This window comes from Malaclemys terrapin, chromosome 17 (genome assembly GCF_027887155.1).
Source record: "Malaclemys terrapin pileata isolate rMalTer1 chromosome 17, rMalTer1.hap1, whole genome shotgun sequence".
Lineage (NCBI taxonomy): Eukaryota > Metazoa > Chordata > Testudines > Emydidae > Malaclemys > Malaclemys terrapin.
Genome location: NC_071521.1, coordinates 11,602,937 through 11,623,909, shown reverse-complemented (window position 1 = coordinate 11,623,909; position 20,973 = coordinate 11,602,937). Strand labels below are relative to the sequence as shown.

The 20,973-nt window shown below is 48.9% G+C and overlaps 1 protein-coding gene across 1 annotated transcript in view; it reads left to right on the top strand.

Annotated features, from left to right (window-relative positions):
• The window catches only part of ASS1 (argininosuccinate synthase 1), an 82,375-nt gene that overhangs the window by 42,821 nt on the left and 18,581 nt on the right, over positions 1-20,973 (top strand). The window contains exons 10-12 of the mRNA XM_054007834.1: positions 1,159-1,249; positions 3,857-3,941; positions 7,830-7,894. Coding sequence (XP_053863809.1) covers positions 1,159-1,249; positions 3,857-3,941; positions 7,830-7,894 — 241 coding nt within the window. The remainder of the gene's footprint in view (positions 1-1,158; positions 1,250-3,856; positions 3,942-7,829; positions 7,895-20,973) is intronic.

Below are 20,973 nucleotides of genomic sequence, written 5' to 3'. Positions count from 1 at the left end.
TATACATAAAGGTTGATGTGTTTTGAAATGGGTTTTTGCTTTGTTCCTCTATTTTCCCTCTGGGCATATTAACCTCGGGGACACTGTAAAAAAGCACATGCGGCAGGAGCACCTGCTGGGGTCAGGGCTAGTCATTAGTTTTTTCGGTCAGTGCAGCATAAACCCCAATTCTCCGCGTCTGCGTCGCTCTCTGGAAGTGTGCGCTCTGCCGCTCGCTCTCTGCCAAAGTCCCACTTTTTCCTGCCTGACTTGTTCCTCCACAGCTATTCCATCTCCAGCTGTGGGGGCGTCAAAGAAAAAGATGAGATCAAGTTGAGGGGAAAAATTGTCTGATTTCTCTAGCCCTTTGTTCCCAGACCCCTAGTAAGCTCCAGCGCTCTCCTTTGTGATGACATCAAAACTCTGGGTTAGGCAGGATTTGCTGCCCATGCTAACCCACGCGTCTACTTTTGAGATGGTGTTGGTGAGCGCCCCTGGACTTACGTACAAATAAGCCCCAGGAGGGAACTGAAGTGAAGAGCCCTGGGCAGGGGGGATCCAGATGTTCCATCCAAGCTGCATGGGCCTTCTCTCTCATCTTCTTTGTAGCCACCAAAGGCCTGGATGGCTGTAGCTTGATAAGCCAGGGAGGAGGAATGTGTTGTGGAGCCAGCGAGAGGTCATCATTTTAACAGGCGCTGAAAGACGGCTATGAAGGCATAGCTGCCCAGAGTTGGATAAGAGGCGAGCCTAGAACACACACAGAGAGAGAGAGAAGTGAAACCCTGAGTGGGTCATCTGCCGCAGGGATCAAACCTGGAACCTCTGGATCTTAAAGCATTAAGCCTCTCCTGCCTGAGCTAAGGGACCCAACTCTGTGAGCCACACCTGTTGAAGGTTCCTCAGCCTCTCTGTCGCTCAGTCACGCTAAAGTGGGACAGCGTGCTAGTGCCACCCAGAGTGGGTGTGAGTTACGCACGGGATGAGTGAGATTGTAGAGATGGAGAGAGGACTGACAGGGAGGAAGTCAGGGGTGTCTGCGAAGTCTGGGTGAAGTTAAACCCTGAGTATAAGCCGTGGGTTTCAGGGGCACAGTACATACACAATGTGTCGTCCGGGAGCGGGTAGCCCTGCCTTTATAGCTGGCAGTAGCTCTCAACCTTCCTCTCTTCCCTTCAGAATCAGGCACCTCCCAACCTCTACACCAAGACCAAAGATCCTGCCACCTCTCCAGATACTCCAGACATCCTAGAGATTGAATTCCGGAAGGGTAAGTGCTTTGGGTTCCTAGTTTTATTTTCCAGATTACCTCTTTTGGGGTCGGAGTGTGGTCCCCCCCTTCCCCCACAAAAGTCCTTGGGGTGGGGGTGGGGGGTTAGCCATGGACTTCAACAAGACCAGGATTTTGGCCTTTTGTCTTTCATTAGATGTGGGATATTTTGAAGGAGGTGTAGGAGAATTTGGATCCAGGCTGGTTTTAGCTAGAGGGGGGCATAAGTTTCCAGGCCTGGCTATGGAGCTGAATCCAAACTTCCCCCCCCCATCTCTGCACATGCTCCTTTCTGGGTAGTGAGACGGGCCAGTGGTCTCACCCTGATTGCTTTTGGTCAGAGGATACCTCTCCTGACTTCCATCTTACTTGGCTTGGTGCAGCTCTCAATACTAACAGCCACTTACTTGCTGGAGTGCCTCATACCAGCATGTAAGCAGCTGCCTGAGTGCAGAGATGGGCCTGCCTGCTCCACTATGTGCCAGGGCAGTATGTAGGTGTGAGGTCAGCGACATGTCCCCATGTGGGTGGGTGCTGAACCATGCAAGACGTGGGTGTGCATACGTGCTCCTCTGCCCCGGGAAATGAGCTGCCTCTGCCCAGCTGAGACGTCCGTCCGTTCTGACACATGCAGCACAGAGACACTGAGCCTGGTTTGAAGCAAGAGGAGGAAAACCTGCAGGTACCTCGAGCTCAGCTCTCTCCTCAGCAACGTCCACCCAACTCCCATTGGGATCTGGCCTGGGAGTCGAGGGCAGAATGTGCCCTGGGAGGTCTCTCCTCAAACTCCCATGGAGTCACTCCAGACAGAAACACGAGCGGAGTGTGCTCTGCTGCCAAAGACCATGGGTGCATGCTGGGGGCCCCAATTTCCATAGGCTGATGCGTTCCTGAGGCCACAGAGTGATGCATGAGCACAGGGGCGTGGCGTCTTATACAAGGCAGTTGTGTGTGGAGAGAGAAGCAAGTGGGCTCTGACCTATAGGAAAGTGGTATTGCCCAGGGGCCTGAGAATCAGGACGCCTGGGTTCTCTTTCTGCTCCTACCACCGCCTCACCATGTAGATTGTAGGCTAGTGACTTCCCTCTGTGATTTGAAAGTGGGATGAGAAGATGTGGGCAAGGTTTGTCACAGCCCTTGCTCAGAGAGCCTCCAACACAGGTAGCTAGGGAAGGTGCAAAGTCTTATCACAGAATGAGGCCAGCAGAGCACGCAACTCGGGGGGGAAAAACGTCTCACGTTCCCGTCGTCTCAGGCTCTTAGGAGATGGTGGGGGATCCTTCTCGGGCCACTGTGTCTGCGTGCAGCCCCCCTGCAGACAGGCCGAAGAGTCCTGCTCCATTTTAATGATCCTCCCCAAGCATTAAGAATCCCTCCCTTGCAGCCCCCCCGCCAGCTCCCCATTCAGCCGCTAGTTAATTTATTTGAAGTTTTAATCTAATTATTAACTATTTTAAAGGCTAAGCAGCTTTCTCCAACAACGGGCCTGACAATTGGCGGCTTTCCGTCGGGTGGAGTGCATCCAATACCCCGGCGCAAGACGATAATAGAAAGGGAGGGGGGCAAGGGAAGGGTGGGGGGGGGAGGGCTCAGTGAGAAGAGGCTTAAGGTTCATTATTGCCGAGACTTACATTTAATAGCAATTTACAACCGAGTTTATAAACCCCTGGAAAATAGGGGGTTTAGAATGGGGAAAGCTGACAGGGCCCTTCACTGGACAGTGGCTCTCGCGGGCGCCTTCATAATAAAGACTAGAAAGGGAGCCATTGAGGCCTGATTGGCAACTGATAGTGCGCTAAATGGTAATGAGAAGGGCAGATGGAGGGGAGATTAGCCTCCAACTCTCAACAGCTTTTCTTTGTGGGCCCCGCAGCCCCCTTGTCAGCTTCCTAATACATTTATTGCTCATTTCACACTGCTAAAGAAAATGCCTCTTTCTATTCAGAGCCGCCCCCCCCGTCCCACCCAGTGCCTAAAAAAAAGTGTAATTAATTCATGGAGCCCTCGGCCCTCACCGCGGCCTGCCAGTGACTGGCCTGAGATGGGCTCCCATTCACTCCTGTCAGGCGGATCACTGGAAGCATGTGTTGTGTTTGTCTGCAGAACAGACGCTACAGAGGGTGTGTGTGTGTGTGTGTGTGTGTGTGTGTGTGTACACACCCACACCTCCATCACTTCCCCCCCCAACCCACACACATCCACACACACAAACCCCTTTCTTTGGCTGTTGGGTCATTTGTCAGGCCCTGCCTCAGCGGCTGGTGGGACAGAAGGTGCCGTGGCATAAGACAATAGCGGAGCGTGAAATTCAATTAGTTAAGGGCCTGGTTGCAATTTCACGGCCCTAAAAAAAAGAGAGAGGACAGAAGGGGGGGGGGCATTTTATGGCCTTTTTTTATTTATTTCTCTTTTCTCCTGAGGGCTTTCCCCCCTGAGCGCGGCGGCTTGGACATGCCTTTTTAAGAAGTTATTTAGAGTTCATATCTGTCACATCTATTTAACGTACTCTGGGTGATGTGAAGAGGTGTTCTTGACGTTAAAACGCTGATTCAGCTCCCTCTCCCACCCACCCCAATCCCCTCTCTGCATCTATCTCTTGTTCTGCAGGTGTCCCGGTGAAGGTCACAAACACCAAAGATGGGGCAACTCGCCAGTCCTCCCTGGAGCTGTTTGTTTACCTGAATGAAATTGCGTAAGTGTCGGACGCTCATGCACTCTCATCTTCGGAGAAGAGTCCCTGTTGACGTGAGTGCACACGCTCGGAGGGCTGTGCAAGGACACCCACCCACCTCATAGGCTCGGATCTGGGCAAGGCATCTAAAGCAGCATTTGTCCTCCTGCAAGATTTACCAAAGATTGATAATGGGTTACATAGTAGAGCGATCCAACAAATAACAGACGGTGCCCACGTTTTTGGGCCAGTTGTGGGCTATTCTAGGTTCTGACTGTTTACACAAAGAGCAGAGTTTACATAAGTTCACCAGGAAGAGAGCTAGGATTACCAGGCGTCCGGTTTTTGGTCGGCAGCGCAGCAGGACTAAGGCAGGCTCCTTGCCTGTCCTGGCTCCGCGCAGCTCTCAGAAGCAGCCGGCATGTCCCTGCGGCCCCTAGGCCCAGGGGCAATCAGGGAAGCTCCGCGTGCTGCCCCAGCATCGGCTCCACAGCTCCCATTGGCCGGGAACAGTGGCCAGTGGGAGCAGTGGGGGTGGTGCCTGCAGGCACGGGCAGTGTGCACTGTGCAGAGCCGACTGGCCACGCCTCTGCCTAGGGGCCGGACATGTGGCCACTTCTGGAAGCAGCGTGGAGCCAGGGCAGGCACAGAGCCTGCCTTAACCCCACTGCGCTGCCAACAAGAGCCACCTGAGGTAAGCACCGCCCGGCCAGAGCCTGCACCCTAACTCCTTCCTGCACCCCAACCCTCTGTCCCAGCTAGGAGCCCCCTCCTGCACCCTGAAGCCCTCATTTCTGGCCCCACCCCAGAGCCCTCACCCCCCCACACACACACTTCAGCCACCTATTCCAGCCCCGAGCCCCCTCCCGGAGCCTGCACCCCGCACGCCCTCCTGCACCCAGGCCCGGGTCCCCTTCTCACACCCTGAAGCCCTCATTTCTGGCCCCACCCCAGAGCCCGCACCTCCACCTGGAGCCTGCACCCCTCCCGCACCCCAACCTCCAGCCCCAGCCAAGTGAGGGTGGGAGGGGAGAGAGAGCAATTGTGCTGACACAATTACTAGAAAGCCAGTTCTTCCCAGTCAAAACACACACCAAGGGAACTGAGCATTACCATGGGAGAGAGGATTCTGGGCTCAGCTGGGCCACTGGTTCCCTGTGTAACCAGGAGTCAGGAGCAGAGCTGGGGCTAGAATTGCTGGTCATGTTCTATAACCACTAGACCATGCTCCCTTTAGGGTTGCCAACTTTCTATTTGCACAAACCCAAACATCCTTGCCCCGCCACCTGGCCTGTCCCCCCCTGAGGCCCCGCCCCCACTCTCTCCAGCCCCCCTCCCTCCATTGCTCTCTCTCCCCTCCCACCCTCACTTGGCTGGGGCTGGAGGGCTGGGGCTTGGAGGACAGGGATGGCTGAAGGGAAAGGACCTATCTGAAAAAGCGGTCCTCCCTCTCTCACTGCGAGGGATGATTCTGCTTTTACAGGGCTACTAGAAACAGAAGATTTGGTCACTTGGATGCTTTCCCTGTCTCTCTTTTTTTTTTTTTTTTTTTTGTCTCCCTCCCTTTGTCGGGAAGTGGGTGCTTAGGGTTTTCTGCTCTGACAGATAACTGTGGGGGTGGATTCCCTCCACTGCCACCAAGTCCCCGAGACACAGACCCAGTCTTCTGGCCCTGGAGACCAGGACCGCGTTCCACCTTAACCGGGCCTCCAGAGCCATTTCTAAACTGAGTGGCCCGGTGACTGTGGCGTCCCATCCGGCTCTGATGCTCTCCTCACTTATTCCACCGACGCCAGTAAAGCTGCCTCTGACTGACCCCTGCGGGTGTGAGCCGAGAGTCGTCTCCAACGCAGCCCCAGGGCCAGGAATCCAAGCTGTGGTTCAGACTAAGAGCCTTTCAGCTGGGCACGATGCTTTCATAGAAAATGTCCTTCTACCCCTTCCCTCTGGTACCTTCCACATGGCTCTGTGTTCCACCGCTTCTCAAAGGGCTGTGGTCCCGTCTTTGGCTCAGAAGTAGGCAGTCCCCAGGGGAACCATTCATCCGTCCCTTTGCCAAGTGCCACGCAGACTCCCCCGTCCCGCTCCTCCTTTGTGCCCCTGCCTTTATCCCCCTGCAGTTGAATGCGAATGAACTTTTCCATGTAGTTCTCTTTTTAAATGTTAATTAAGTGGTTTTAAAATGACTTCACCAAGGGCGAATGCAGCTGCAGCGGCTCCCCCTCGCCCCTTCTCTCGCCCGTGTATTTGTCTCGTGGCCTGCTGGGCCACGTTTACTGGGAGATCTCCTGGCCCAAGGGGTAAGCGAGGAGATGAAAGGAAGATTTGCATTGGCAACGAGGCTTGGCTTTCGGGGGTGGGGAAGGGGCTTCCACATTCCCTTCTCTGTCCAAGCCGCAAAGGGATATTTTTTTTGGTGGCGTGGTGGGGGGAGGACTCCTGATAATGGATCATATTCCAGCTATCCCCAGCCTGCTGTGAAGCAGCGTGACTGCTGACAGAGCCTGTTTGATGGCTTCAGCACATACGCTCCACAACCAGAAGTACTGGCCTGGAACCTCAAAGGTATTTAGGTGCCTAACTCCAAAGTACCTAAACACTTCTGAGGATCTGGGCCAGCGTGTGTCTGTGGTGGCGCTGGGCTCCGCTCTCATCCCTCTCTGTGGGGCAGGGAGGGGAGAGAAATGCCATCACCCACTTTCCTCCCCTCCGCTTCGGGCTGGCACTGCTGGGCCTGGCCCTCCCCTGAGCCGCCTGCCCATCATGACACTGTCTGGTGGTGCACAGCGTCCTGATGTGGGTTGCTGTGCAGCAAAGTCCAAGCTAAATCCAAGGCTCTGTACCTGCCCCCGAGCCATGCTCTCAGGTCCTGGAGGGAGGCTGCAGAAATTGGGACCATCCCACGGATTTAAAAATGGGTGTCGTAATTTCCCTGTCTTGAAACAGAAACAGGGCGGTAATGATTATAAAGGGGATTCTTTACTGAAGCTGCTGGCAGACAAGAGCCTGGTGGTTCTCTTGGGCTCTCCAGCTCCCAGGCTGACTAACAGTCTGTGCTGCCTCCTGTCTCCATGCTGGGTCTGCCCAAGTCCTGGGCTGGGGGAGGCAGCCCGGGTACAGGCTGCTGACTGCAGTCCAGGTGCTGACCTGAACTGTGGGCATGTCGGGCTTAATGGCATATGGTGGCTGAGGGCGGTTGAGCTTTCAGGTGAGAAACCCCTGAGGAAGCAGTGGGAAGGGCGAGGCTATGGGTGAGGGGGCTGTTTTGTTTCAAGCCCTCTCAGGGGTTAATCTGGAAAGCCTCCAGATTGTCTTTGCCAAGCCTTCCTATCTTGGTGTCATCCGCAAATATTCTAAACACATTCTCCACTCCGTTATCCAAGTCCTCAATGAAAATATTGAATAGTACCGGACCCAGGACTGACCCCTGCTGGACAGTTTGACAGCGAACTATTGATAACTCCTCTTGGAGTGTGGTCTTTCAACCAGTTGGGCATCCACCTTATAGTAATTTCACCTAGACCACGTTTCCCTGCTTTGCTTATGAGAATCTCATGTGGGACTGTGTCAAAAGCCATGCTAAAATCATGATCTATCGCATCTTCTGCTTCCTCCCATCCGCTAGGCCAGTAGCTCTCTTTGGGGCCGGATCGGAGGGGCTCCGGTATCACAGTGATGGCCACAGCAGAAAAGCCACGCCAGAACTTCCCAGAAAGCCAGTGCATCCCAGTGGCCTCAATGGAGTCGGACTGAGCCTTCCTAGTGCAGAGTGCCAGAAAGGGCTGACGCTGGCTGGTTGCCATCCCATAAGCTGCTTTCACCGAGCAGTTCAACTGCCTCCCAGTGGCTTGTTCGTCCCCTGGCAACACGAGACACCTGTCCCACCTCTCCTCTCCTTTCTCTCCACAGAGGCAAGCACGGTGTGGGGCGCATTGACATTGTGGAGAATCGGTTCATCGGCATGAAGTCCCGAGGTGAGAGCCCCTCCCATGTACAACTCTCTCCCACGCCCCAGCCCCAGGCAGCTCTAAGGACCTCACTCTCCAAAAAAAGAGCTGGCTACTCTCCACCGCTCAGCCGTGCTTGGGCAGAGTGCAGGATCCAGACCTATGGAGCCCTATGGGTGAATCCTGGCCCCGCTGATTGAAGTGAAAGGGAGTTTTGTCACTGATTCAACAGAGCCAGGATTCCACCCTCTGAGAGCGCTTATCCAGCCTCCCTCACCATTGTAGGTGAGCGTCTGGTCATCAAGAATTGCCCTCGATATAACCAGCAGCCTTTCTTAATAGTAACTAATGCTCATTGGATTAAGGGGCCCTGTTCCGTTCCTCGTTTGGGGCCCAGTGTGCACAGGACTGGGGCCTGTGATTGTAAGGTTTTTTAGGTAGGGACTTTGTTTGTGCGTGTGAGAGAGATTCCTGATTGAGGCCTCAAGGTGTTACTGCAACACAATTAATAAATAATATTAACCAGATGCACGTCTTCCCACCTAAAAAAGCATCTCTCTAAAATCTCCCTTTCTTTTCCTGTGGACCTCTGAGTCTAGAATCAATTTTTCATTTTTAAGGACTTTTAACTTTCCTCTTCAGTGAAGAACGTTGAAAACTCCAAGGAACTTCCTTCTAGTATCTTGAGCTAAATGAACCAAAAGGGAAAACAGTAAATATCTAAGCCATTATTTTTTTACTAGTGGACAAATGTCAAGGTTTAGTCAGGGAGGGGGATTCAGTGTTGCCAAATCTCATGATTTTGTCACAAGCTCTCACAATATTTAGTGTTTTCCAAGCCCCAGCTCCTGGAGTCAGGGGATTATGTTAGTCTCGGCTTTCATTCAAAAATGTGAGTTTCTAGCCCTGAAGATTGGAGGGATAAGCTTGGGAACAAGAGTTCCTAAAGGTTAGTAACTCAGAAGGCAAATAATCTCTTGATATTTTTATTTATTTATTTATTTATTTTGGATGGCCTGACTCTTAAACTCTTGGGGTTGTCATTAGTCGGTGAGAAACAGCTTTGTTGAAAATCTCAGGGGACAAGAGCTGCCTCCTTCCGAGGTGAATATCAGTACAGCTAGTTAGCGTCTCCATTTCATCCTCCCCCCTTCAACTCTCGTTAATAGCTATGTATGTGCACCCTTTATTTAAACCTACCCTAGGCAGCAAGGCAGGAGCTAATATTATGATAGCATTTCACAGCAAAATACAACCCACCTCAGTCTTCCTTCAGATCAAGACAGGAGGGAATTATTTACACGTGCATTACTGCAGCCAAAGGCCCAACCCCCCTGGTTTGATTTTTAGTTAGCACAATTGAATTAAAAAAACCATCAGCCCTCTAAACCTTTGTTTGTGATTCTCCGGACACTGAGTCATGTGTCAAGATCTTTTTTCTGTTTGTTTTATTTTGAAGAACCACTGACGTGCTCCAGTGACCCTTGCAGCATTCAATAATTGCCCTAACCCCCATTTAACCATCATGTCCGTTTTCCGTGTGTCATTCGTGAGTGATCGCCAATGTGTTTGGGTGTAAACAGGAGATTTCTCCTTTGCAGTCAGCCTCCTCCAGCTAGGGCGACAATCCGAGCGTTACAACATTAGACGTTGCCATGATGCTGCAGGCCCCTGCGCTGGGGCATTGCTGACCACGTAAAACATGTAACATTGTGCTTATTACGCTTCATTATTTGTACTACCATAGCATGTAGGAGCCCTACTCCTGGACCAGGGCCCCATTCTGTGTCCATCTAAGCATTTAAGTGCATGTTTAACTTTAAGCATGTGCTTAGTCCCACTGACATCAGCAGGACTGCGGGCAAGTCTACGCTACAAAATTAAATCACTTTTGCATGTCCACCCTATGCTCCTTGTGTCAGCAGTGCACGTCCTCACCAGGAGCACTGGTATCGATTGTATTGTGAGTGGGGGGGCATTGTGGGATGGCTACTGAAAGGCAGCCCCAGTTGATGTAAGCAACACCCTGCATCAACCTAACTACATCAACTTAAGCTCTACGCCTCTCGTGGAGGTGGAGTTAGTTAGTTGGCGTAGTGGGCGAGTTACATCGGTGGGAGCGGACATTTTAGTGTAGACGCTTACAGAGTTAGGGCGACATAAGCTGCCTTGCATCAACCTAACTCTGCAGTGTAGACCAGGCTGAAGCTTATGCCTAACTTTGCTAAATTAGGCCTGGTTTATACACAGGTTTTGTACTGGTATAATTTCATCAGCTAGGGATATGCATTTTTTCCCCCTATATAGTTATACCAGTAACACCTAACATGGTATAAAGGTGTCTTACCCCTGTAAATTTATTCCACTTCCTATTCAGGAATAAGCTCTACCCATCTAGGGGCACGTCTTTGCTACCCGCCGGATTGGCGGGTAGCAATCGATCTATTGGGGATCAACTTATCCCATCTAGTGAAGATGCGATCAAATCGATCCCTGATCGCTCTGCCGTCGACTCCGGAAATCCACCGCGGCAAGAGGCGGAAGCGGAGTCGACGGCGGTGCGGCAGCGGTCGACTCGCCGCCGTCCTCACAGCCAGGTAAGTCAACCTAAAATATGCAACTTCAGCTACGCTATTCACATAGCTGAAGTTGCATATCTTAGGTCGACCCCCCCCCTCCCTGTAGTGTAGACCTAGCCTAGGTACCTTTTTACTGGTATAACTGCATCCCCACTAGGAGGTTTGTACTGCTTTAACTACATCAGTATAAGTAAAGCCATACAACATTTGTGACTAGACCATGTTTTAGGGCCGGGATACATACATACACATACACACACACACATACACACACACACATACACACACACACATACACACACACACACATATACACACACACACACACACACACACACACACGTGTTTTATATATTATATATAATATGAGAGAGAGAGGAAAAAAAAAAGCTGAGGGGAGATATGATTGCTCTCTATAGATATATCCGAGGGATAAATACCAGGGAGGGAGAGGAATTATTTAAGCTCAGTCCCAATGTGGACACAAGAACAAATGAATATAAACTGGTCATCAGGCAGTTTAGACTTGAAATTAGACGAAGGTTTCTAACCATCAGAGGAGTGAAGTTCTGGAACAGTCTTCCAAGGGGAGCAGCGGTGGCAAAAGACATATCTGGCTTCAAGACTGAGCTTGATAAGTTTATGGAGGAGATGGTATGATGGGATAGCTTAATTTTGGCGATGAATTGATCTTTGACTATTAGCAGTAAATATGCCCAGTGGCCTGTGATGGGATGTTAGATGGGATCTGAGTTACTACAGAGAATTCTTTCCTGGGTGCTGGCTGGTGAGTCTTGCCCACATGCTCAGGGTTTAGCTGATCGCCATATTTGGGGTCAGGAAGGAATTTTCCTCCAGGGCAGATTGGCAGAGACCCTGGGGGGATTTCGCCTTCCTCTGCAGCGTGGGGCATGGGTCACTTGCTGGAGGATTCTCTGCATCTTGAAGTCTTTAAACCATGATTTGAGGACTTCAATAGCTCAGACATAGGTTAGGGGTTTATTACAGGAGTGGGTGGGTGAGATTCTATGACCTGCGTTGTGCAGGAGGTCAGACTAGACGATCATAATGGTCCCTTCTGACCTTAAAGTCTATGACTCTATGAGAGGAAATTGCTGGTTGGGAAGGTGAGGGACTGTTTGTACATAGAAATGTAGGGCTGGAAGGGACATCGAGGTCATCAAGTCCAGCCCCCTGAGCTGAGGCAGGACCACATAAACCTAGACCACATGCTCATCTCTTGGTATCAGCAATGGTGTGAAAGGTCTTACATAAATCATATGTTTACATTTGTTAAACTTCAGACTGTATAACAGCTATCGCAGTGGAGTTCTCTTGGGGTTGGTCTACATGCATAAATTGTACTGTTTTAACTATACCCGTGTAGAGAAAATAGTACAACTAGAGCAAGGCAAAAAATTTTGGATGAATAATTTATTTGCTGGAAAATGCATTTTCGGGTCCGCCTAAATGATTCATAAACTTGGGCTGAATTTGGCAAATGGTTTTGGCTGAAACAAAAATTTTTTTTTTAAGTTTAGAAATTTAACAAGTTTTTTGTGTGTTTTTGTTTTGTTTTTAAGGGTAAATATCAGGGGGGGAAAGTTGTTTTGGTTTGAATGAAACTAGGGCTGTCAAAAGATTAATTTTATTAATCATGATTAATTGTGCGATTAAACAATAATATATCATTTACTTAAATATTTTTGGGTGTTTTTCTACTTTTTCAAATATATTGATTTCAATTACAACACAGAGTGCAAAGTATACAGTGCTCATTTTATATTTATTTTTGATTACAACCTAGTACTGTAGTGCAATCTCTTTATAATGAAAGTTGAACTTACAAATGTAGAATTAGGTACAAAAGATAACTGCATTAAAAATAAAACAATGTAAAACTTTAGAACCTACAAGTCCGCTCAGTCCTACATTAGCCAATCACTCAGACTAACAAGTTTGGTTATAATTTGCAGGAGATAGTGCTGCCCGCGCCTTTTTTACAATTAGGCTTTCGGTTAGCACTGTCGTAGCCAGCATCGCAAGATAATTTACGTGCCAGATGCACTAAAGATTCATATGTCCCTTCATGCTTCAACCACCGTTCCAGAAGACGTGTCCATGCTGATGACCGCTTCTGCTCAATTACGATCCAAAGTAGTGCGGACTGATGCATGTTCATTTTCATCATCTGAGTCAGATGCCCCCAGCAGAAGGTTGACTTTCTTTTTTTGGTGGTTTGGGTTCTGTAGTTTCCGCATCTGAGTGTTGCTCTTTTAAGACATCTCAAAGCATTCTCCACACCTCGTCCCTCTCAGATTTTTGGAAGGCATTTCAGATTCTTAAACCTTGGGTCGAGTGCTGTATCTCGCCTTACAAAAAAGGTACCAATGTGAGATTTCTGTTTTGTCAAATCTGCAGTGAAAGTGTTCTTAAAACAAACATGTGCTGGGTCATCATCTGAGACAGCTATAACATGAAATATATGGCAGAATGTGGGTAAAACAGAACAGGAGACATACAATTCTCCTCCAAGGAGGTCAGTCACAAATTTAATTAATGCATTATTATTTTTAATGAGCATCATCAGCATGGAAGCATGTCCTCTGGAATGGTGGCTGAAGCATGAAGGAGCATATGAATGTTTAGCATATCTGGCACGTAAATACATTGCAATGCCGGCTACAAAAGTGCCATGTGAATGTTTGTTCTCACTTTCAGGTGACATTGTGACTAAGAAGCAGTCAGCATTATCTCCCATAAATGAAAACAAACTTGTTTGAGCGATTGGCTGAACAAGAAGTAGGACTGAGTGGACTTGTAGGCTCTAAAGTTTTACATTGTTTTGTTTTTGAGTGCAGTTATGTAATCAAAAAATCTACATTTGTAAGTTACACTTTCACGATAAAGAGATTGCACGTCAGTACTTATATGAGGTGAATTGAAAAATACTATCTCTTGCTTATTTTTACAGTGCAAATATTTGTAATAAAAAATATTAAGTGAGCAGTGTACACTTTGTATTCTGTGTTGTAATAGAAATCAGCGTATTTGAAAATGTAGAAAAACATCCAAAAGATTTAATAAATTTCAATTGGTATTCTATTATTTAACAGTGCGATTAAACATGATTATTATTTTTTTTTAATCGCAGTTAATTTTTTTTTTTTAGTTAATCACGTGAGTCAACTGCGATTAATTGACAGCCCTAAATGAAACATTATTTTTTTTTCTCCAAATATTCCTTCAGCTCCCGCTACGACCCACCCCTTGTGGATGCAGGTATATAGGTATAGCTCTTCCCAGAAGGGCTGGGGAATAAGCATTACCGGTAAAAGACTCCTTTATACTGAGAGAATTAAGCCACACTATGGATTGTACCATGTAACTCTTTGTTAGTAGAAAATCACACCCCTAACTGAAACAGTCTAGTGACTACAAAAATGGTGTGTAGACCAGGCATCAGAGATCATGGGATGCAGCCTCTGGGCCTCATCGCAGGAATACTCCTCTAGGACAATGGCAGGGAGAGAATTCATGAAACTGGTTGAAATTTTGATAGGGAAAAAAACAGGGAAAGTGTTTGAATTCCCCTTCTCCCATTCATGTGACCAACTCTCAAGAGCTGGTTAGGAATTTTGAAATGTCAATTTCAAGTTTTGATGGGGGGGGGGGGAATTGAATTACCATTTTCCCCCTGTTCTTTTCCATGCTGCTATTATTGCTAATTAGAAAACAGTTTGTTGTTGGTTGGTTATTGTAGCACTTGTGGAGGGGTAGGTGCTTTCTTGTTCCAAAGAGCTCCTGGCCTAGGGACAGACCGACACAGGAGGTAGGGAAGGGACAAAAAACGGGATTTGTTTTATACAAGTCAGCGCAGAAGAATTGGGATGAGTTTTGGAGGAAGTACGTGCCAGGAACCTGTGAACCTAGGCCAGAATGGTGGCTATTCCATAGCTAAGCTCAGGGCCCCTCAAGCCATGCAGATCTCTGGTACGATCAGGGGAATGCAGAACAGGCTTTCCCAAGCTGGTTCTTCACCAGCTCCTTGATTAAACTTTTCTGGGCTTCTGTGCAGAGAAGTCGTGGTCCAGGCTTTGACACAGGATCTCCAAGAGTGCCAGATTGTGATACCAGGACCCCTAGATCTGTACCATGAACGAGGGCCCAGGGGACAGGAGGCTGTGGGTGATTGGAATCTAAAGAGAAGTTCTCTTTCAGTGTCTTGGTGATTGATAATAGTGGGGGAAGGAACCAGAGAGAAGGGAACAAGCATGTGAGCCACTCTGAAGAAGTATTTTAATCATAGACTGGGGCACCCAACTTGTGCCCAAGCGAGAGACATGCTGGCAGCTTCCTACCCGCCCCAGGGGGGAAATCCTGGCTCCACTGGAGCCCATGGCAAAACTCTCATTGGTTTCAGTGGGGCTAGGCTTCCACCTCAGGGCTGCCCCTTGCTTTCTGCAGAAAGCGGCTGCCCTCCTCTTTTAATATGTAGAGGCAACTGGGCCATGGGAGAGACCAGTCCCAATAGTCATTTCTCCTTCCTGATCCAAGTGCAGCAGGGTTAGACTGCTGCTGGTTTACACCTTGATTCAGCAAAGAGGGACACGGCTGGACTCCTATACCTGGGCAAAGCCCCTTAACTTCATTGGGGCTCCCCATGGGCACATGGTTTCCTTGTGGGATCCAGGGCCTTGCTGCGGGGACTGGGGATCACCACCTTCCCCATTACCCATCGCATAGTCACCGCTTACATTAAGGGGAGATGGAATGGGGGGACATTGCCATGGGAATTCTAATGTCCACCCCGACGAGCAAAGGGGGGGAGGTGAGAAGGGAAAAATTCAGTTGTATTGATTTTTACAAAGCCTCTCACTGAAATTCGTTACGGACTCCCGGGAGGAGGGCGAGCGGGGAAGCTTGGCACCAGTGTCCTAAGCCCTATTTTCCAGGTTTGGTTGTCTATGTTTTAGTGGGAGGCCGGTGGCTAATTCATAGTGCTCCGGGCGCCCATGCTTGGCAGCACAGCTCCCGCCTGCCGGCGACAATGGGGCCGAACCAGCTAAGCGCCGCCGCAGCTCGAGAGGGCAGGCTGCAAATGGGAGTCGTTTTCCTGCCTCGTGCGGCTTTTCATGGCCTCATTATCAAATTATCGTTTTAACTCTGAAGGGGGGCTAATTAGGGAAGTAAATGAAATCGGCGGGGAGGAAGCGGGAAGGGAGGGGACAGTCGGGCTTCTGCCTCTGCCAAAAGAGCTGGGTGTTTCATTTCCTCCTTGCCTGACTGCAGGCCTGCCCAAGCCCCTCGGTGCGGACGCAGGGAGGCTAGCTTGCGTAGCAGCACAGCGGGGTCCTTTGCCCCAGGCAGCTGATGGCGCTTTGGGAATAGAGCTCGGCGGGGACCATCCCCCACCCCGGATCGTAATCCCCAAGAACTTTGGAGGGATTGCACAGTCAGGGATGAACTTAGTAACTCGGCCCCTTGGGACGTGCTTGGCCAGCAGGATCCCAGAGTGTAGCCATTAAGTGCTCTCTCTTGTTCCCCCCGCCACCAGCCGTGGGATCCTCCTTGCTCTGAGCTCGGCTCCGGACCCTGCTGTGCCGGGCACTGTACAGACACTTCCCTGCCCTAAAGCTCGGACTGTCAAACCTCCGGGGCCCTCCAGGTCTGCTGTCCGTGTGAGCTTGTGCATCACGCAGGAGGCTGGGGCGGGGGCATTCTCACTTTTGATCTCGTGTCCCCCTCATTTTCCCTTTTGGACCCCTTTTGGCGGGAATCGGCAGGGCATGTCAGCATATTGATCCCTGTTGAAATTGACAGATCACAGTCAATACGGCTAAACGGTTCAGTTCACGGTAAACTGACAGTAGAGGTTACAAATTAGAAAATTTTAAGCAGCAGCTGTCTCCGTTCCTCTCCCCTTCTTCCCGTCCACTTCCCCTCCCCCCCACATCCCCTTTCTCAGCAGTAATTATGGTGTGATTGAAGCGCCGCCAGGCTGCATCGCTGACACCTCTGTCTTTTTCCTGTAAACACGGGGAGATGAAAATAGACACTTGGAGACGCTGTGAGTGTCACTTTGAAGGTGTCTCTTGTCTCCTCCATTGCAATGCTGGGAGCTCGGCTGTCACTTCTCTCCCCTCCTTGCGCAGTGGTTCATACGCCGACTGTCAAAGGCGCTCGGAACCGCAGTCTTTTAGCATCAGATTTCTGTCACAAATCAAATAAAAATAATAAAGAAACAGACAGACAGCGCTCGTCTGCTCTGCGTCCCCTGCCGCGAGCGGAGGGGAAATGTGGGTGGGGGAGGGAAAGAGACATAAAAAACAAGCTTTTGATCAGTCCAAATTAACTTTAACACCTTCTAAGGGAAGGTGCAGGAATATTAATTGTATTATTGGCGGTACGTGTTGCTTTTAAATGTTCTGTTTGGAGCAGTTGCCTTGCTGCCGCAGTCTCTCTGAAGCCCAATACGTCCGCCTCTCCAGAGGGTCTAATGTACCAGTAAGTGCCCCCAGGGCATTATTTTATGTGCATTACGCTAACTCCTTGTCAGAGGATGTTGTGAAGGCCAAGACAATAAAGGGTTCAAAAAAGAACTAGATAAATTAATGGAGGATAGGTCCATCAATGGCTATTAACCAGGGTGGGCAGGGATGGTGTCCCTAGCCTGTTTTCCAGAAGCTGGGAATGGGCGACAGGGGATGGATCACTTGATGATTCCCTGTTCTGTTCATTTCCCCCAGGGCACCTGGCATTGGCCTCTGTCGGAAGATAGGACACTGGGCTAGATGGATCTTTGGTCTGACCCAGTATGGCCGTTCTTTTGTACTTATTGTTCTAGGTGCTGTACGCTTGTCTAGTGAGCAATTCAGTTCAGAGACTGTCTTGTCATCATCAAAATAGGCAAATCGTGGGAGGAGAGGAATCGTACAGGTGGAGAAACTGAGTCAGTGAGAGGCCCACTTGACTTGCCCAAAGGCAGCAATTGATTCCCCTTGGTCAGGTCACCCACAGAGAGGTGTAACTGAATGACACCTCCTCTTGCAATTGAGCGTGACTTCGGCTCCAGTCTGGTCCCGTTGACAGATGTATGTTTTAGCCGTGGCTTTTCGGTGGTCAGTGGGGTTTCTTCCTCTCTTCTTCCCTTTAATAGGCAGGGCTGGGTAATTCAATGCCTGGTTGCTCTGTGAGCAAGGATAAGGGCAATTCCCACTCAGGTGTCAAGGCCTTACCTGATTGTGACGCCCACATCCTGGCTGGACTAGCAGCAGGGGGCTTGAACCCGGGATCTCTAGCTCTTAATGCATGAGCTGCTACTGCCTGAGTTAAAAGACCCATCTCTCTTACCCAAGGCTGTAGCAGACTCATCAATTGCTAGTTGTCCTAGTCACCAGTGCCCCACCAAGTAGGCAGAATGTACGTGATCTCCACGGGGGTCAGGAAGGAATCTCCTCTCCTCCCCTCTCCCATCAGTCAGGCGTGTGATGGAGGTGGTTGCTCTTCACTCTGAAGCCTGGAGTATTATCCACTGCTGTATGCAGGATATTATTATTATTATTATCTATAGATTCATAGATTCTAGGACTGGAAGGGACCTCGAGAGGTCATAGAGTCCAGTCCCCTGCCCGCATGGCAGGACCAAATACTGTCTAGATCATCCCTGATAGACATTTATCTAACCTACTCTTAAATATCTCCAGAGATGGAGATTCCACAACCTCCCTAGGCAATTTATTCCAGTGTTTAACCACCCGGACAGTTAAGAACTTTTTCCTAATGTCCAACCTAGACTTCCCTTGCTGCAGTTTAAGCCCATTGCTTCTTGTTCTATCCTTACAGGCTAAGGTGAACAAGTTTTCTCCCTCCTCCTTATGACACCCTTTTAGATACCTGAAAACTGCTATCATGTCCCCTCTCAGTCTTCTCTTTTCCAAACTAAACAAACCCAATTCTTTCAGCCTTCCTTCATAGGTCATGTTCTCAAGACCTTTAATCATTCTTGTCGCTCTTCTCTGGACCCTTTCCAATTTCTCCACATCTTTCTTGAAATGCGGTGCCCAGAACTGGACACAATACTCCAGTTGAGGCCTAACCAGCGCAGAGTGGAGCGGAAGAATGACTTCTCATATCTTGCTCACAACACACCCGTTACTACATCTCAAAATCATGTTTGCTTTTTTTGCAACAGCATCACACTGTTGACTCCTATTTAGCTTGTGGTCCACTATAACCCCTAGATCCCTTTCTGCCGTACTCCTTCCTAGGCAGTCTCTTCCCATTCTGTATGTGTGAAACTGATTTTTATTTTTTCCTAAGTGGAGCACTTTGCATTTGTCTTTGTTAAATTTCGTCCTGTTTAACTCAGACCATTTCTCCAATTTGTCCAGATCATTTTGAATTATGACCCTGTCCTCCAAAGCAGTTGCAATCCCTCCCAGTTTGGTATCAGCCGCAAACTTAATAAGCGTACTTTCTATGCCAATATTGAAGTTGTTAGTGAAGATATTGAACAGAGCTGGTCCCAAAACAGACCCTTGCGGAACCCCACTTGTTATGCCTTTCCAGCAGGATTGGGAACCATTAATAACAACTCTGAGTACGGTTATCCAGCCAGTTATGCACCCACCTTATAGTAGCCCCATCTAAATTATATTTGCTTTGTTTATCAATAAGAATATCATGCGAGACCGTATCAAATGCCTTACTAAAGTCTAGGTATACCACATCCACAGCTTCTCCCTTATCCACAAGACTCGTTATCCTATCAAAGAAAGCTATCATATTGGTTTGACATGATTTGTTCTTCACAAATCCATGCTGGCTGTTCCCTATCACCTTACCACCTTCCAAGTGTTTGCAGATGATTTCCTTATTTACTTGCTCCATTATCTTCCCCGGTACAGAAGTTAAACTAACTGGTCTGTAGTTTCCTGGGTTGTTTTTATTTCCCTTTTTATAGATGGGCACTATATTTGCCCTTTTCCAGTCTTCTGGAATCTCTCCCGTCTCCCATGATTTTCCAAAGATAATAGCTAGAGGCTCAGATACCTCCTCTATTAGTTCCTTGAGTATTCTAGGATGCATTTCATCAGGCCCTGGTGACTTGCAGGCATCCAACTTTTCTAAGTGATTTTTAACTTGTTCTTTTTTTATTTTATCTGCTAAACCTACCCCCTTCCCATTAGCATTCACTATGTTAGGCATTCCTTCAGACTTCTCGGTGAAGACCGAAACAAAGAAGTCATTAAGCATCTCTGCCATTTCCAAGTTTCCTGTTACTGTTTCTCCCTTATGTGTTACTGGAGCACCTGGGAGCACTCCTGGACCAGGGCCCCATTGTGCTGGGCACTGTACAAAATCAGAACAAGAAGACAGTCCCTGTTGGGATGTTCTGGGCCAGTGATCCAGTCTGGCATGATAAATCCGTTGTGTCTAAAATTGTTCCTCGACTCCTTAGCCCTTGTGGATCTACTGAGCAGCAAACATTCTCAGGTACCCGAACCTGGACAAAGGCATTTTCCTGCTTTGGTTCATTTCATGTTTCTGTGCCCTTTTTGCAGGGGGTTAGAGTCTCCCATTCGTTTGTGCTGAATTTTCCAGTTAGATGAATACTTTGCCACTGTGCGATATTGAATTGACCTGTAAAGCTGTTAAAGCCTGCAGCATGCCCACTTGATTTTAAATATCTCTCTAGTTCACAGCATTAGTCAGAGCCACTCCTCAAGATGTATTGTACATTCAAGTATATTTTGGAGCCACAACAATTTAACATTGTTGCTGCTTTTTTTTTTAAGGCATCTATTTTTGTAGTGTGATACAACAAAACACAATGTGTGAGCTCCTCCTGCTGGTTGTGCAGCAGTATTTTAGCTGTTTGCCAGGACCAGAAATGTTCAACAATGTATGTGCAGCACAGCTGTTTTCACTTGTATATTGGAAATATGGGGACGGAGAGGAGAGACGGCAGGTGGTATTCTTTGTGAGTATGTACAGTCCTGAGATATGGGTGTACATAAGAACGGCCAGACTGGATCAGACCAAAGGTCCATCCGGCCCAGTGTCCTGTCTACCGACAGTGGCCAAGGCCAGGCGCCCCAGAGGGAGTGAACCTAACAGGCAATGATCAAGTGATCTCTCTCCTGCCATCCATCTCCAACCTCTGACAGACAGAGGCTAGGGACACCATTCCTTACCCATCCTGGCTAATAGCCATTAATGGACTGATATGTGTGTATATGTGTTTTGAGGGTATGCATGCTGCATGTATGTGCTTTGTAGCTAAGCCTACTGTGTGTGCATTCTGCATATTTATTGGGCACGCAGTGTGTGTGTGCACTTCATGAACATGCATGCTGCGTGTGACCTGCTGATTTTGTGTGTGTGTGTGTGTGTGTGCGCGCGTGTGCATACATCTACTTCCCAACAGTCCTGGGTTTTGGGGGACTCTCCCACATTGACGCTCCAAGCCCCTGTCCCGCAAAAGGGACATTTTGACCTGGATCCACTGTTTGAGCAGGCCCT